Source organism: Fringilla coelebs (assembly GCF_963513975.1).
Source record: "Fringilla coelebs genome assembly, chromosome: 7".
In the NCBI taxonomy this organism is placed as follows: Eukaryota; Metazoa; Chordata; class Aves; order Passeriformes; family Fringillidae; genus Fringilla; species Fringilla coelebs.
The window spans coordinates 1,395,919-1,414,820 of record NC_140035.1 but is presented as its reverse complement, the minus strand read 5'-3'; the positions used below and the strand labels follow the sequence as shown (position 1 = coordinate 1,414,820).

The 18,902-nt window shown below is 49.0% G+C and overlaps 1 protein-coding gene across 1 annotated transcript; it reads right to left on the bottom strand.

Moving 5' to 3' along the window:
- Positions 1-4,404: 4,404 nt before the first annotated feature.
- Positions 4,405-17,821, bottom strand: ARL5A (ARF like GTPase 5A). The gene is made up of 6 exons (XM_084209452.1): positions 17,543-17,821; positions 15,708-15,768; positions 13,402-13,549; positions 12,322-12,405; positions 10,406-10,557; positions 4,405-9,746 (listed from the first exon to the last, which is right to left on the bottom strand). Exons 1-6 carry the CDS (start codon positions 17,586-17,588, stop codon positions 9,698-9,700), a joined length of 540 nt encoding a protein of 179 aa, XP_084065578.1. The 5' UTR covers positions 17,589-17,821; the 3' UTR covers positions 4,405-9,697.
- Between the last annotated feature and the right edge of the window lie 1,081 nt (positions 17,822-18,902).

The window sequence follows — 18,902 nt, the reverse complement described above, 5'->3', positions numbered from 1 at the left end:
GGCAAGAATAGGTTTCCTGAAAAGCACAATAAAGATTAAAACACAATCTAACTCTTGCAGAAGTGTTGTTAATCCACAGATTTCTGAGCAACAAACATGGAACAAATATTTTTGTGTACCGAATTTTTTTGGCTGTGACACTGCAAATAAAGTAAATAATTTTCAGGTTTGAATGGAGTTGTTCCTACAATGACACAATTTTCCTGCTGTTGACAGCCAGCAAAACAATCTGTCTAAAAACAACCCATCCCTTCACTGTGGAGAAATACCAGAAAACACAAAAATGTCAAATTTACTGGAGGATTTTTTTAAAAAGCAGAAACAGGATAGACTATGGCAAGACTAAAGCTAGATTGTCCCAGGCACAGCAGGAGCCCAGTGAAACAGCATAAAATTGCTGTGACTGTCCGTGACAAAAGCTCATCCTGAGAGATAAAAACTAACTTCGTGGGTTTACTGGTCTGTGAAACAGATCATTAAATTTGGGCTCAGAGGTGGCTGAGGTTTAGCAGAGGTTGGGGCAGAGGAAGGATGATGCTCTGCAAAACCACCCCCAGCACGGGAGAGATGGACAGGGACAACCCCACAGCAGGGGAGGAGCAAGATGAGGAAATGCCCTGGGAGGGTCAGGCTGGATATGGGGGAAAATTCCTTCATGGGAATTCCTGTCCAGCCCAGGCAGGGGTGGAGTCCCCATCCCTGCAGGGATTTCAAGCCCTGTGGATGTGGCACTTGGGGACATGGGGCAGTGGTGGCCTGGGCAGTGCTGGGGATGGTTGGACTCGATGGTCTTGGAGGGTTTTCCCAACCCCAGTGATTCTGTGATTCCTTGCTCCACATTTCCCTTGTTTGCCTTGTGTGACAGCAGTTCTATGACAAGGATTTACTCAAGCCCCACCCAAGTGATTGTGGTACTACAGGGAAGGAGGGGGGCAGGGGATTTCTTTTGGTGGCTGCACTGGCCTGAAGAATTTCATTCCCTTGGATAAAGCAAAATAAAACTCTTCATTTGAAGTTTTGCTATAAAAAGGAGGATCTTGCCCCCATCTGGCCTCCCTGGAAGGGAGCAGCTGGAGCAAGAAATCCCAGATTCATAGAGCTGCAAATCCTCCTTTGGAAGGAACTCACAGGGATCATCCAGCCCAGCTCCTGGCCCTGCACAGGACAGCCACAGGAATCCTTCCCAGCGCCTCTGGGAAGTGCTGGGATGGGAACAGTGAGTCCCCAGCCACTCTCTGAGCTCAGAAACAGACAATAACTCCAGCTTTGGGTGCAGGTGGATGGCAGGCAAGTGGAGATCATGAGAACCTTCCCGGAGCAGCTCCAGCCCTGCCATTGCTTGTTTGGGATGCAGGTGGGTCCCACTGTGCTGTGTCCTGGGAATATCCACCCTGCCATCTGCCAGGCCATGCCAAGGGAGCAGAGTGCCCTCAGCAAAGCTGTGCCCACCACCAGGAAACACAACAACGCTGGTTTACCTCCCTTTGCCTCCCTAAATCCCTGCCACGCCACAGGCTCCGTGTCACTGCCAGGCAGAGACACCTTCTGGCAAAATGAGCCAGCCTCAGAGCTGGGCATCCTCCCCAGGGCTCTGGGGAGGAAAGGGGAGGAAAAGCCCAATGGTCAAAATCCTGAGGGGCCTCTTGCTTCCAGAGAAGCAGAAATAAGGTTCCACTTTAAATCTCCTTGCAGCTGAAGCCCCAATTTCCTCCAAGCCCTTCCCCCTGTCCCTGCTCCAGCAACCTTCACTGGGCTCAGCTTGGAACAGTGTTGCTGCTGCTCCTAGCAGGAAAACCCTGCAAGAATGGGATTTTCCCACCTTATCTCAGCTGAAAGAGACCTCACTTGGCAATATGCACAATTTATGCATTATCCCAGCATTCTCTCAGAGACTCCAGGAATGAATGGTCTCAACACGTGGTGGGAAAATTGTTGTGCCTTGATTCAGGCCGCCCTTGCCCACAGGATGGCAAAGAGGGGCTGTTCCTCCCTGTCCCTGTCCTCAGGGAACACTGCTGAACTCTGTCAGCACTGCAGGATTTTATCCTGGAGGAAAGGAAGCTCAGGGGGGACCTTTTTTTATCTACAACTTACCTGAAAGGAGGATACAGCCAGGTGAGGCTCAGGACCTGCTCCCAGGGAACAAGGGATGACAGAGAACAGCATCAAGCTGTGCCAGGGGAGGATTAAATTGGATATTAGGGAAAATTTCTTCCTGGAAAGGGTTGTGCAACCCTGGCACGGGTGGAGTGCCCCTCCATGTAGGACAATCCAGACATTGGGATTGCTCAGGAAGATTTGCACATCAAGGAAAATTCAGGACTCTCCTCCTTTCATCACCTAAACCTCCTCACTGCAGCACCTTTGGCATCTCAGGCACTGTGGATCTCCAAGAAATTCCTTGGCCAGCTCCACACAGTTTGGTTTATTTGTTGCTTACTCAGCTCTGATTTCCCCCATTAACCCAGGTTCAAAGCCAAACACACAAAAATGACACAACGTCCATGAGGATCCCACAGCACGAGGCCCTCCCTCAGAACTCTTCAACATTTACACTAAATCTTTATTTCTGTACAAAAATTTAGACCATTTTCATTATTCCCAAGGAAATTTGCATGACCTCTTTACATGACCCCACGAGTTGCTTCCATATATATACACACATATTTGAAACAGAAAAAATCCCTTCCAGTTCTGAAGAATGAAAGTAAAAAACATCAGAACTGAAAAATTAATGACAAGAATGAACTGTATTTATTGTCAATATTGTTGACTATTCTGTACCTTTACATGTAGTTCATCCCCATATTATAATAAAAACATTCAGAATAACTCAATACAGACTGTGCAACAAGAGAGGAACAACACAACCTGTAATTTAAAAAGTGGTAATAGCATCAAGAAAGTATTAATTATTAAATTAATTAAAAATGTATTGTTAAAAAAAATAACAATGAAGGAGAACTCAGCAGTCTTTTATACACTCAATAAAAGAACCAAAAAGTAACAGTTTCTGTTCAAAAGCCTATTCACAGTTCCATACACCAGGCACAGAGGCCTAAAGAATGCACAGTTGGACTAAACCAGCCAAAAATAAAGTGTGAGAATGGTGGCTTCTCTTTTAATCACCTAATATTCACCTGGATTCCAAGGAAAACTAAAAGCAGTTTTCAGAAGTTATATCAAAGTCAAGGAATAATGGAGTTCCGAGGGACAGGCAGGAAGAGACCTGGCTTTAAGGCAGCTCAGCATTCCTTCACCCGCCACAAAAATGTCCCAGGAGAACCACGGAATCCCAGACTGGTTTGGGTTGGAAGGGACCTTAAAGATCATTTAATTCCAACTCCCTGCCACGGCAGGGACACTTCCCACTGTCCCAGGCTGCTCCCAGTGTCCAGCCTGGCCTGGGGCACTGCCAGGAATCCAGGGCAGCCACAGCTTCTCTGGGCAGGCAGAGCAGCAGCACCAGGGAGGAACTGCAGAGCCCACCCTGCTGGGAAAGTGTGTCCCAAAGGAAACAGCTCCAGCCAGCACAGCTGAAAGCGGAGGTGGGAGGATAAGGAATGTGCAAAGGCATTTTGGCATCTCCTGCACCATCCCAGCAGAGGGGTTTGCTGCAATTCCTTATTCCCCTGAACTCCGAGAACTCCATCTCTGTGCGTTATTTACAGGGAGGTCATCCCATAGGATCACCCCACAGATACAGCTACTGCAGCTGGAAGGGGCACGAGGAGCTCATCCCATGGGATCACCCCACAGATACAGCTACTGCAGCTGAAGGTCATCCCATGGGATCACCCCATGGGTGCAGCTGGAAGGGACCCAAGGAGCTCATCCCATGGGATCACCCCATGGATGCAGCTGGAAGGGACCCAAGGAGCTCATCCCATGGGATCACCCCATGGATGCAGCTGGAAGGGGCACCAGGAGCCCCAGATGCCCACCCAGGGCTGGTGGTGCTGCAGAGCTGGGCAGGAACTCCCTTTACACAACCCTGGGATCACCAAGGCTGGAAAAGCCCTCCAAGGTGACCAAGTCCAAGCTGTGCCCGACCCCCCTTGGCACCCAGCCCCGAGCACTGAGTGCCACATCCAGCCCACAAACACAAAACTGGCAATTTGATCTCCTAACTCAGCTTTGGCTCCATTTTTTTTGCTTTTCAAGAAGTTTCCTGCAGCCCCCAGCACTCACAGGTAGCTGTGTGTGATATGTGGGTATGGAAGAGGGGCACATCCCTGGGATTCAGCATTTCTGACAGGAAGACAACATCTCACACTCACTTTAATTCCCACTCTTGACACCAACCAGCACAGACTTATCACCAAACTTGCCCCAAACAACCCCCCCCCCCCCACCACAGGCTGGGCAGAACAGCACATTTCACCCCAAAACCACCTAAACAGCCCCAAAAAGCAGGTCAGCCATCACATATTTGCTTGAAAACTTTCACTGCAACTCCCACACACAAAGTTTAATGCAAACAGGCACATTTTTACAAGTGTTTTCAACTTAAAATCATAAATACTGGTAGGTTTTAAAGAATTAGCAATTAACATCATCTATAAATGCATAAATATGATGGTACAGAGCTCCCCAGCCCAAATTTGTATTTGCTCCACTTCAACAAGAATTAAGAGAACAGAACGAGCCCTTCAGCTGCATGAAAACCAGAGTCTGAAAGACAGAAAGTGGCAAAGGGGAAACAATTCAAGGAATGCTCTGATCAAATTTCAGGGGAAAAAAAATTCCTCAACAGAATCCTGGTTTTCCTTTACTATCATAAATAGCTCTATAAACTGTTTGGGCTAAATGACTTTAATACCCATGTGTGAGTGCAGACACAGGGGTGCTCCAGCTGGGAGCTGCCAGCCCTCCCGAGGCTTGGGATTAATCTGAAGCCATCATTTTAAACATTCTGAGCTGAAATTTTCCTGTAGGCTCAGCCTGGCTGCGTTTGTTTCGGGAAGATGACAAAGTCTGGAGGAAGAGAAGTGCAGGGTACAAAGGAGATCAAAGGAAGCCGAGCCCTATCGGGGATTGCTGCGGACACAGGCGGCTGTTCCTCCCCTCTGCAAACAACAGCCAGGACACGGCACCACCTGCCTGCAGCCGCTTTTTACCCGAGCATCGCTGGGTACAAACCTGCTCCAAGCCCCGCCAAGCACCTGAGGCAGCTCCAGAGAGCCGAGCCCGAGGGCTGGAGCAGGACGCCGAGGGCGCTGAAACACGCAGGGACACTCGGCATGGACACAGTGACACCGGGGCTGTCCCCATCCCTCGGTCACACAGCCCCACCCCACGCCTACAGGCCCCCCAGTCTGAGCTGGTTTTATTTTTTAACCTCCCCACAGAATCCAGCTTTTCTTAGCCCCCTCCCCAGTTAGACAAGGAGAGCACTGAGCTGAAGATGTCCAAGGAAGGATTCCCAGCCTCCCAGGTAAAGCAGCATTTTCTGGCTTCCTCCACTCTCAGCCAAGTTTTGCACATTTACAGATAGGAAAAGCTTAAAAACCCTGCCCAGTTCTGTCCTTACCCAAAGTCTGGCTTAAAAGGCTCAGGGTGGTAAAGTGACTCCACTATGGATAAAGCTACAATAGAAAAATTCACTGGTAAGGCAAGGAGAGAATTCCTGCTCACGATTCTCACGTGTGAAATAAAAAGCTACAGAGGCAGCCCCTTGTAATTCATCTTTTTTGGCCATTTAATGTGTTCACCACTACAATATATTCAAGTCACATCTGGATTTATTACCAGGCCACATCTGGATTATCACATGAGTGCAAAGACACTTTCCTTCCTCAGTGCCACTCCTGGTGCCACAGGATCAGTCCTGCCCTGCCCAGGGCTGCTCAGCACATTCATCTCAGTTAGCTGAAAATTACTTTTCAGACCTAATTAATCTGACAGTGACAAACTTTTCGTGTTCCACCAGCCAGCATGAAAGGAACCACTGCCACCAGGAACTTCCCAAGGCCAAGGATTCCTGGACTGAGTTATTTAAACAGTCCCTGAACAGGAATTCCAGCCAACCCTGACACAAGGACAAATTCAGTATTCCCTGTCCCAATGCAAACTCAGTGACGCCTGATAAATGGAAAAGTGCTTGGAATGGCAGGGATAGAACTGCAACAAATTTATCACAAATCCTGTTAAAACTTGGGTGTGGGGAGGGGAAAACCCACTCATTTCCACACATGGGAGGCTTTCATAGATATGTATCTCTGTTCTAAGGGAATGGGAAATAAAGCTGATTATGGAATTAGTTTTAGGCACTTGAGCTGCAGAGATGTGCAAGGTGCTGGTCAGGTGCATTTACCATTCACACACCTACACAGCGCTCAGCAGAGCAGCTGCTCAGCCTCCCAAAAAGAAAAGATATTAAAAAATGAAGCTGTTCACATTCCCCAAGTTTATTTTCCACCTCTCCTCACAATTAAAGACCTGTATAATTCCCAGATGCCAGAAGCAGCATATTCCAGAGATGATTTACCAAACTGATGATCTTCTGAACCAAAAGAAACAGCTGAAGTATCAGATTATTGAAATATGACCTTTTCTTTTTTGCTACTAAAATGCCATTTTGCAGCATTACTTCAATAACCATTTTTAAGGCCCCTCCCTTTTGCTAAGAATGAATTTCATGGAGAACAAAGGCAAAGCTTGAGCTTCAGCTGGAAGCCAAGGCAGCAGAACCCCGAGGGTGAAACAACAGCATCACACACCAAGGTCACAGCCAGGGTAAGGAACCCCTGCCCAGCAATCCCCCAGTGGGAGCAGCATGATGCAAAGCTCCCTGGATTGTCTATGGACAGACCTGGGAGAAAAATGGGAATTCCCCTACAGGGAAAAGAGAAAAGCTGTCAACAAGGAGCACTTACACAAAACACAAAGGGGTTGAGAGATCAAAAGTTTGGCTGCTCTTCTCAGTGACTAAATTTAGAACATTTCTGAGTTCACACATGTGCACTTCAAAGCACCATCACAGCAAATATTCCAGGTGAGAGTCTGGAAATGATCACAGAGTCTGGAATTGATGACAGCAACCACTCCAGGTGAGTCTGGAATTGATCACAGAGTCTGGAATTGATCACAGCAACCACTCCAGGTGAGTCTGGAATTGTCACCTCTGCTGACAGACCCCACCATCCCCACAGACTGAAAATCAGCATTTAAACCCCAAAAGCCCTGGACAACATCACAATGTGTCAGGAAACATCAGCCACCACTGAATTCTGGCTACATTTGCTCTGAAGAACACAAAATACACAGAAAGCTCACAGTGACCCATGAGGTGTCTGCAGTCAGGTTAACACTGGGTTGTTCACTGACCAACACACAGAGAACAATCGAATGTTGGCATTCTAAACCCCTCAGGGCACAGAAAACCCTGCCTGACAGCCAGTCCTGAGGTGTGCAGTCACTCCCAGGCCCTGCTGGGCTCTGTGGTCACTGGGGAAACCAAGACAAGGTGAACCTCAGAGGCCACAGCAAGGGAAGTGGCACGGGGAGGGAAAGAGTAAAACCAACCTAAGTGATGTGTAAACACAGAGTATCTGCTTGTAACACAACCCACACCTGCAGCAACCAGCACACCTGCAACAACTGACAGAGCTCCTGCAAATGCACAACCAAGCAGCAGAAACCCCAACACTGCTCCACCACCAACAGCAACAGCTCCTTTTCTTACCAACCAGCCCCCAGCTCACCCAGCCTGTGTGGATTCAGCCCAGGGAAGACATAAGACTCAAAAACCAAGCACTTGGGTTTAGAAGCAAGTCTGCTTTTTCTTTTTTTAGACTAGAAAATGTACAATTCCATTTCATATGCAAGTGTGCACAGAGCTCGTTGCTTGTAGATACTGCCAGAGAAACTGAGAGAGTCTTTGCATTAAATTGTTAATTCTTCAAACATTGATACATTTTGCAATACACCAGTTAAATACCAAGATCTATGTGCATGCACTAGAGATATATGCATGTACACCTTAATGTTTAACAAAGACAGCAGATCCCCCAGCCAGGGAGCGTTGGAGATACCAAAAATAGATTAAAAAGTTAAATTCTTTACCTGCCTTTGTTAAATACAGACTTAGAGATTGCTTCCCCTCCTTTCCCCAGGATTCCCATGCTCCCAGGGAGGCAGGTGGGCAGGAAGGCAGGAGCTGACCAGATTATCCCAGAACCAAAGAGAAGCACCTTAAAAAGTCAAACTAAGCTTTAAAATGTCTTTAAAATGCCTTTTCCATCCTTACCAGACACGGGGGCTGAGAAAGGGAAGAACATTTTACACACAGTTTTGTTTCATTTTGCTGAACTCCCAGTGCATCTCCCACAGAAGAGCCTGGCATTTCCAACCATCCCACTGCCTTCCCAACTGCCTGGATCCTCTAAAGTGGGAATTCTGACCCCCTTCTGCCTGGGACAGCCATCCCAGCAGGAGCAGCAGCAGGGAAAGGTGATCCTAGTGTTCTCACACTGCCTGGGGACCATGCCAGGGGGCTCTGCTTTCAAGAAGTTCTGCCCTGGAACTCGGGTGGGTCACTTGGAGCTTTTCAAGTAGTGTCATCTGTTTTGTCCCCATCAGTCCCCTCCACTGCTTATTGATACATCTGCACATTTTAGTATCTGCACATTTCATGTAGCAAAGAGAGTTTTTCCTCTGAAAAGCACTTCATTAGAGTCTGACTTGTACCATTCCAGTGACACTTTCAGACATACTTTTGTGCCTCTTCTTTGGTTAAGAAAAAAAAGCTACTTTTCCCTTTTTGACAGCCAAAGGTATTTCTGCCAGACCTGAATCAACCAGCACAGCAGAGAAGGAAAGCAGTGGACAGGACCTGCAGCATCACCCAATCCAATGATGACCACAATAAAAGAGGAAAACCCATTTCGTCTGAAACTCTTTGGCAAATTTGTTCTGTTTGCCAACCCTGGAATTCGAAGCTCAATCCATGTGCCTCAATTCATTCCAGCCTCCTCCCTAATCCAAAAATCATGTGGAAAACAAGCAATGGGCTGAAGAGAGAGTTTGTTGGTCAGGTTGTGGAGAGCCAAGGTGTGATTGACGTTACAGCCGTACGGACACGGAGGGACAGGTGACACGGGGACGTGGCCGTGTCACAGATTAGCACTACTGCCAACATACTGATTCAGCTTTACACTGGTCTGAGCAGATTGCAATTAACCTAGGATTGAGGTATAAATATACACAAATATGTACAGTACACATACAGGAAAAGAGTTCTGCATTTGTAACATCGGCCACCTCAGAAATACTGGAGAGTCGATACCTACGCCAGTGATTCGCTCGCTGATTTCCTGGGATAATGAAGCCAACACCTCCCACTAGAGAGGGCTACAATGGGATCAGAAAACTCTAAATTAAAAGCTCCTTCCTCTCGCTCCATCCTCCCCACGCCCGAGGCCGGACTGTTCCGAGGGGCAGCTTGAAAAGAAGGTTGGTCACAGCTCTGAGCGCGTCCTCCGAGGAGCCCGAACCAACCCGGAGCCCCAAGGGCTCCTCTGCTCCTGTGCCTGCTCCCAGCTCCTGTCCGTGTGTGTGTGTGTGTGTGTGTGTGTGTGTGCAGCTATGTAGAAAATACAGTTGCCATCAGTTCAGTATAAATACATCCACCCCACCAATCTGCCACTGGAACAGCTCTGCTGCAGCAATGTCTGTGCAAAGAGGTCATTAAAAATCATCTGATCTTCAGCCGGGACATCATCCACTCCAGTCCTTGGCACAGCCTGGGGACACAAGAGACAACATTTATGGAATGCTGGCACTTCTCGGGATAACTCCAAAGATAACTCTACAGCAACAATTTAAATTCCTCCCAAGAACTCTGAATCATTTCTGGAAACTCTTCACTTCCTGTATGGCACTTCCCAGATCTTATTATATCATCTATGGCCAGAGAATTCAGATCCCAGATCTTCCAGACATGAAGTTCTCTCTAATTAGGATCATTCTTAATAAACCACATTTCAGTTTGCCCCCACCTCATCCCACCCTCATTAAGCCCATATCATATCAAGTCTTATCTCTGTAGATGACATCATGGATTTGATGTAGGTTTGGTGTTCTGAGCCCAAAAATCTTGTAAGCATCAAGATTATGAAGCTGTGATGCCCTGGCACAGGTGCCCAGAGCAGCTGTGGCTGCCCCTGGATCCCTGGCAGTGTCCCAGGCCAGGCTGGACAGGGCTTAGAGTAACCTGGGACAGTGGAAGGTGTCCCTTCCAAGGCAGGCCTGGGATGGGAAGATTTTAAGGTCCTTTCCAACCCAAACCATTCTGGGATTCTGGGATTATGGACAGGGGAGGAATGTGTGTTAAACCCAAATACCACATACAACCCCCACAGTAACTCCAGCTTCCCCTCCTGTGGACACAAATCCCTCTTACCCCTCTCCAGTGAGAGCACAGCAGGCCTGAATGTGCCACTGGTGATCCTTAATTGAAGTCAGCTTCAGGAACTGGGAGATCTCAGCTACTGTCATGCACTCCTTCACATCCTGCTTGTTAGCAAAGATCAGCAGTCCTGCTTTCTTCAAGTCCTGGGGAGAAAGGAGAGGAGGTCATGACAGAGCAGAACAGCTCTTGGAGGCAGAGGAGGGGACACCAAAGAAGGGAGCCAGAGCCTCAGCCAACAATGCTCCAGAGCAAAGTGCTGCAGGCTGACAGGAGCTGCAGGAAATCCTCTGATCCTGCTCACCAAACAGCCAATTCTTGCTATGGATGAGCAGGAAAAATCAGCACAATGTTTTGCTGTGCTCCACGAGGATCAGAGCTCCGTGCAGCCCTGTGCAGCCCTGAGCAGCACTGACAATTTGGAACAGTGACTCCAGGGATAAGGTTATTTCACCTCAAATTGCCTGGAATTACATGAAGGCACGGGTATATTACTGAAAATCTTTCCCTTGGAAAGCAAAAAGGTGTTCCCAGGAAGCCAGGCCAGCTCAAGCACTGAGCTGCCTATCAGGCACAGTCCTGTTTGCAAGCAGCCAAATTAATTCCCAAATAATCAACTGCTCCAGAAAATAGCTGGAACTGAGCTGGACAACTCAATTTTGCCTTAACAGCAACTCCATGGAACCGGCTAGGAGAAAGAAAAGGTTTTCAAGGAGCAAAGAAAAGCGATTTAAAATCAATATTTGACTTTCATTGCTGCTCTCTCCCAGCGTCACAGCCACGTCTGGAGAGGGAGCCTGGGAACATCCTGCTGGGACACAAAGGGCACATTCACTGCTCCCAAATCGGCTCCACTCTGCCTGGAATTCCAGACCTTCCCTGAGGCAAAATCAGCTCGTTAACAACTTCATCTTCCTTGAGAGAGCAGGAAACAGAAGATGCAGGTTTTTGCAACAGCCTGAGGAGTCCAGCTCTGAAATCCCAATCCTGGACAGCAGCACCAAACCCCCGTGCCACATTTAACACCCCACAGCCTGACCTGCTCTTTTAGAATTTACTTTATTAAAAACAACTTTAACATCAAAAATTAAAAAAACAAAAACAAAACCAACAAAAAAAACTACCCCCAAACAAAACCACAAAAAAATTAAAACTTGAAAGATCATCTGCAAAGCCCTTGTTTTTCCTCAAAGGAAATCCATAGGCAGGCTGTGCCCTTCCTGCAGGCACCCAGACTGTGGCTGTAGGTTAAATATAGATGGAATATTTTAGGCTATAATTCCATCATTTTTATGCATATTTTTTTTATTCTGACACTTAAATTTGGAACCTTGGTGTCAGCTCACACACCCTGATCCAGTTTGCATTCAGGTCATGCCACAGATGCTGCCTGGCTTTTACATCAGCCCAGCTCAGGTTTAGACCTGACCCAGGGCTCAGGCTTAAGGAGGGTCTGTACAATTTAGCAATTTCCACTCTGGAATTCCAAATACCCACAGAGCAGTGGCTGCTGCAGCCACGGGCTGAAGTTCCTTCAGTTTTAGAGCTGAGTGCTCTAACACACATTGTAAAGGCTCTAAAACCTCAGGCAACCATGAAGATATCCAAAATAATTATTAAATTATTGCAGGAAACCATGGGGTTTTAAAGGCTCTAATTCAGATGTTAACATAGATTGAAGTACAAAACTCACAGATGTCCCTGACAGGTCCCAGCTGCTGTTTCACTAGAGCACTCTGACAGGCTACTTCTGTAATTCAGTAGTAATTAACAGCTTTGCTGGGAGTTTCACAGAACACAGTGCAGCAGGGACAAGGCAGTTCAGGGTGTAAATCTGCTTCCCTTGTCATGTATCAGCCAGATAATTAAAATAAATATTTAAATAAATATTAAAGGCAAGGTGCACTCACCTCGTGTGCTAACATTTTATACAGCTCTTCTTTAGTCACAGAAATTCTCTCTCTGTCTGTGCTGTCCACCACAACTATCACAAACTGCAAAAAGGGAGAGCTATTAGGCAGAGATACTCCTGCTGTTCCCACTCCCAGCCCCTGATCCAGCTGGATTATCAGACCCCATCCCTGTTCCCAAACCTCCCTCCAGCCCCAGTAATCCCACAGGCCTGGGTTTATTCACTCTTCTGCTGTGCAGCTCTGACACAACTTTTTACTTTCTGTTCTCCATTTTTCAGTGCAAAATTCATACTGAAAGCAAGAAAATTCTCTGTAATCCCAGATCTGGTTTTGTTCTTTGCTTGGTGTAGCTGAGGCACCACACAGATCCCTGAAATAATTTGCTGCAGCCTTTAAAACAAAGTGCATAATTTTTCTTTGTCTAGGTCAAGAACTAACATGCAAATAGATATTTGCATGGGATTTAAAAAGTCCTGAAGCTCCAAACTCCAAGAACACACTCCCAGCTTCATTTAGGCTGGAAAAGAACTTTAAGGAATCACAGCACCTCATAGGGATGAACTGGAGAGCAAAGGTAATTATTGTGATAATTGTATTTAACCCCACAAAATGTGATTTATGTAATACACAAATAACTGTGTTTAAATTGTATTTGATGACACACAGGAAACCTCGATTTAAAACATTATTTTTATGAAGTTGTGTGCTTGATAAAATTTATATATATATATACATATATATATATATATATATATATATATATATATATATATATATATATATATATATATATATATATATATACACACACATATGTGTGTGTACTGCAACTGCACTTCCAAAGAGTTCTGAAAACTCCTGGGGATGTTTAAGCTGGTGGTGACAGGAGCTTGTGAGGCAGAGCTGCCAAGGTTTTGGAGGGAAACTTTGGGGCTGCCAGGCAGGTTTTGGAGGAGCCACTGCAGGGAGAGTGACCCTGGAGGCAGCAGGGGGGATGTGCAGTTCTCAGAGCAGTGAGAGGCACAGGGCCAGCCCCACAGGACACCCGGGTGGCTGGCAGGGAGCCAGGGCTGTCACCTCGGTGTTGGTGTAGTAGGTGTTCCAGGAGGAGCGCAGGGACTCCTGGCCCCCGATGTCCCACATCAGGAAGCGCGTGTTGTTCACCACGATCTCCTCCACGTTGCTGCCGATGGTGGGAGAGGTGTGAACCACCTCGTTCATGGAGCTGCACAGGGAACAGGGACAGGACAGTCACCCAGAGGCACCCCTGGAACTGCACCCCAGGGGGAGAACCTCGGCAAACACTCCCTGGGCAGCCAAGGCAAGGGTTGATGGTAGAAGGTGCAGAAACACAAATAAAAACAGCAATAAAAAGAACTCAGTGAACTATGTAATAATCAAATTATAGAGCTGAGAGAGCACTTGTGAACAAAATGTGTTCTAATTAATTAAACCATGGAGCTGAGAGCATTTTTGCTTCAGAAGCTTTTGGGAGCACTCAGCTCTTCTTTCTCCAGGCCCATTTTGGCTCACATGGGACAGAGCAGTTGTTTTGCTTCAAGAATGTGGTTAAGCCACAAGATTTCCAAGGTTTCAGAAAACAACAACTCATCCTCCAGCTCCACCAGAAACACTTCACCCACTCCATCCCGCTCTCCTTCCAGGGCAGGCCACTAAAACCAGACTTTCTTCACAGTGCTTCATGTCCTAACTTTATCCTCTTCTCCCCTCAGCACAGTCCATACACAACTTTCTGGAGACAAATCCAGCCACTAAATATTTCAAATGTACTGTTTAGTGATACTGAGTGTGACTTTGTCACTAAGAACACCAGTTTCACATCAAATAACCAACTGTGTGCTCTGGAATCTCCAAAAGTTCAGACTATTTAAACTCTACTGTAACAGGCAAAAAAATTAACAGTAGCTCCAAGGCAAACCATCTGTGTTCAAAAGAACTTAATTATTTTTTCTTCTGATCATCTTGATATAGCTTTTCATTTTGTATGAACCTTTTTGAAGTTCCAGCAGAGCTTTTAGTTACAGTGACAGCAATTTGAGACTTGTAATGGTGCTGGGATATTTCCTGAAGAGGATACAGAGAGCCAAGGAGATAAAGGGATGGTGCAGTGCTCTGAAAAACAATCCCAGTTACCCTGGGCCAGTGCAAGGAGAGCTGAGTATGAGAATGGGAGAAAAGGAAGTATCTGCAAGAGGAAAAATGGGATCTGCAAAGATGGGGTAGGGTCAAGGAGGAGTAAGGCAGGAGAACAAGAGAGCTGGGAAAGTCCTGTGGAGTCAAAGTGGGTACAAAGAAAAAGGAGACAGACAGAGATCTCTATGAGAGGGAAAAGAAAACACTGAAACTGCAGAAAGAAGGGGAAGAACTGCGAGACATTTGTGGAGGAAGTGGATTAAAAACCACCAAGGACGGCCCTCAGCTGCAGCAGTTTCCAGTCTTAAGAAATACCCTTCATTCTGTGCTTTTTAACATCTCTCACTCCCTCTGTAAATCACCATCACCTTCACCTTTCACTCTCCCTGCAGTGTGGCAGGGCACCAGCAGCCAGAAATGTTGTGGGAAAGGCAAAGCAGGTCGGAATGTGACAAACCCCAACCACTTCCAGAAAGCCAATTTGAAATGTGGGCTTGGAGCAGCATGGCCACATCATTTAACAGGAATTATTTCTGACTCAGGAACACTCCTCAGTGTCACACACTGCATGTGGGAAAGGGCCAATCTGTCCCCAGCACAAACAGACCTTGAGCTGCTTGTGCCACCCAGCAGCTTCTGAACCTGTGGACAGATTGGTGTCCTCTATCAAACTGCAGCTGGGGAACTGAGATATGAAACTCATTTGAGCTCCATGTAAACCAGGAGCAAGGTTAATGCAAGGCAAACACAAACCAATGCTGCTGTGGAAGGCAGAAGGTGCAGGACAGCACGGAGGTGTTGCCCTGGGTTTGCGCTGTACCAGCCTTCCTCCTTCATCCCATCCCACAAACAACACCAAACTGAGCTCAGCACTGGGGACACAAGTCAGGGCAGGCAGAGGTGCTTTGCCATTCACAGAGTGATCTGTCTGCTGTAAAATCTGTGGTGTGGATCAGTTTTGCAACAGTGTCCCGTGGCCAGCACTCACTCCAATCATATTTTATGGGGCTGGCAGAGAGCCAAGGCCATGACACCGAGGGTGGCTGGGAGAGCGTGGTAACAGCAGGTGATGTGATCCAAACCCCCTGAACAAAACCTCCCTCATCCAGCTGAGCCCTTCCCAAAGCCCAGCCACCCCGTGCCACCTGGAAAGCTCCGAGTGAAAGCACCCAGGGCCACGTAGCACACCTGCAAATGCCCCAGGCCAGCGTCCCGCAGCTCCTACTTACAATTGGTACAGAATGGTCGTTTTCCCTGCATTGTCCAGGCCCACAATGATCACCTTGTGCTCTGCAATGAAAACAGCACTGGTAAGTCACAGCTGCTGGGGCTGGATCAAGGCTAGTGCCACGTTTGCCGCTGGTTTCCTGAGCCAACAGTGCCCAGCTCCAGGTGCCGTGGCCAGGTCTGTTTGTGGGCCAGCCCGGGAAGTTTGTGTGGGAAGGGAAGGCACTGGCAACTTCTCCCCCTCCACAGAACCACTCCTGAGAGATCTCAGAAGGATGTTTCCCATCTCTGACTGCCAGTGTCATGCTGGGATCCTCTCCCAAGCTCCTGCAGGGTTTTGCAGCCTGTATCACACTCCATCCCCCCAGCCACAAAAGCTCTCAACTCCACTTTCAACTTTTCAGCTCTCAACTCCACTTTCCCTTCACCCAGGCAGTCTCTTGATGTCTTTGCAAAGAACGGGTAAAACCCAACCGGGCTGGTGTGATCCCTGTGCCCCCCTTTCCTCTGGGCAACAGATGTGCCCTCCAACATTTCACAGGACACATTCACCCAGTCTGGCCTTGGACAAGTCACCAGGTGCTCCACAAGCCTCCTCTGACATTTTGGAGCTCAATGATCAATTCCTGCTTCCCTTCTGCACCTCCTGTCCTGTGCATCACAAAAGTGTCTGGGAACTCTACAACTGGTGATGTCAAGCACATCCAAACGGATGATTTCCAGTTTGGGAGAGCACAGCCAGCTCTCAGCTCTGTTACACAACTTTCACTTGCACAACCAAGCAGGAGCAGTCAAGTAAAAGCTTGGTGAGAAGGGGGTTTCTCCCCTCCTTCCCCGTGTCCCTCAAGGACAACAAAAAGCATTAAAAACATGCCCAAGCCTCAGACACTGAGATCAGTCCCTGCCAGCAAACTGATTTTTCCTACAGGAGAGGGAGGGGACAGGGGTCAGGTAAGTGGGGCTTTCTGGGGTTTGATTTTACCAATATTGTGTGGTTTTGCAGAGTTCTCTTTTATGCCCTCCAATACAAATTCCAGTTTTAATAACTTTGCACAACTGCACAATATTGTGAAAGTGTCTGCTTACCTGACCCCATATAACTAGGAACTTTTGTTTCAGGTGGGATGCTGCCAGCATAGTGGATGTTAGGAAATCAGTTGGAACAGAAGGTCTGAGGTGGGGCTGGACGCTACAAGACAAAAATATTTTGCTGTATTTGCACTACACGTTAACGGGGACATAACTGGGGCACTGAACCAGCAGGTGTGAGAGTACCGAGCTTCACTCAAAATCAAATTCCAAGGACTTCAGAAACACGGAAAGAGCATCAGGAGTGTTTTGTAAAGTTACAACTCTCATGAACACCTTGCTGTAAGGAGACAGGTGTTAAAAATCCCAGAATCCCGGAATGGTCTGGGTTGGAAGAGAAATCAAAGATCATCCAGTGCCACCCCCCTGCCATGGGCAGGAACACCTTCCGTGTCCCAGGCTGCTCCAAGCCCTGTCCAAGCTGGCCTGGGACACTTCCAGAGATCCAGGGGCAGCCACAACTGAAGCTATAAATAACATTTACTCCGTGAACGAGCCACTTATCGAGGATTGCCACTTAAACCCACACTCTGCCGACAGCAGAACGAACCCACCCGCCACGCCGCGCCACGGCCGTGCTCCTCCGGCACACGTTAATGATTTAACAGGCGGCTGTCAGGAAATGAGCACTCCGGTAATTGAAAGAAGGTGGAAAAAAAAAAAAAAGGTTAAAGCCCCCGACTTCCAGGAGCCCGTGCGGCCGCCCCGGAGCGGGTGTGGGTCCCTCCCGGATCCCCCCGGGCCTCACCCTGGTGGTTGAAGAGCCTCCATATCCTGGTGAAGAGGATCCCCATCCTCGGCCGGGCGCTCCGGGCCTCGCCGGCCGCGGCTCTGCGGGGCCGCGGGCGCTCAGGGCCCGGCGCAGCGCCCCGAGTGCCGGCTGGGGCCGCGCCGGGGCCGCTGCCGCTCGGACATTGCCGCGGGGTCGGGACGGGGCTCAGGAGCGGCAGCGGGGCGACAGCAGCGGCGGCGGCGGCACCGGGAGCGGAGCAGAGCCCGCGGCCGCCTCACGGACGGGCCGGGCCGGGCCGGGCCGGGCGCGCTGCGCTGACGCGCGGGGGCGGCACCGCGGCCGCCATTACACGGCACCGCCTCAACGCGCCCGGAGAGCGGGGCGAGAGCGCCGGGCTGCAGCACTCCAGCTGCCCACGGTGCCTCTGCGGGCCGAGAGCGCCGGGCTGCCGCACTCCAGCTGCCCACGGTGCTTCTGCGGGCCGAGAGTGCCGGGCTGCAGCACTCCAGCTGCCCGCGGTGCCTCTGCGGGCCGGGAGCGCCGGGCTCCCTCACACCCCGTGCCCGCGGTGCCTCTGCGGGCCGGGAGCGCCGGGCTCCCTCACACCCCGTGCCCGCGGTGCCTCTGCGGGCCGGGAGCGCCGGGCTGCCGCACACCCAGTGCCCGCGGTGCCTCTGCGGGCCGGGAGCGCCGGGCTCCCTCACACCCAGTGCCCGCGGTGCCTCTGCCGGGCCCGCAGCCCATCCCGGCCCTGCCACGGGCACCTCCCGCTTCACAGCTGATCCCGGCAACCGTGCCGAGGTCTCGCCGCCCTCACAGCCAGGGATTTCTCTCCGGTACCGCATCGAAATCACTCCCTCCCTTCAGGTTTAAACCGTTCCTCCGTGTCCTGTCCCTCTGTCCCTTGTCCCCAGTCCCTCTGGAGCCCCTTCAGGCCCTGCCAGGCGCTCTGAGCTCTGCCTGGAGCCTTCCCTTCTCCCAGCTCTCCCAGCCTGGCTGCAGTTTATGAAGAAACCACGTTCACTTTGCCCTACTAAAACTTGGTGCTCTGAGGTTAACTCGGGAATAACGTGGGGAAGTTGCTCCCCAGTAGCTGCGGGTGAGTTTGTATAAGGGCACTTTTGGCACTGGAATGGGATCTAAGATCTGCCAAGAGCCTTTTCTTCCCTGAGAAAAATTTCTCTGTCCAAACCTTCCACTGAATTTAAATCCTCGTGGATTTGGAAATCCCAGGCAATAATAATTAGGTTGTGCACAGCTGTGTTGCTGCCTGAGACAAGACAGGGGGTATTTGCCCTCTCACTTGTCCTGGCCCTGACTGTAATAATTTGTGATTTGGGTAATGACTAAAATAAGTTCTACATCTCTTGTGTCT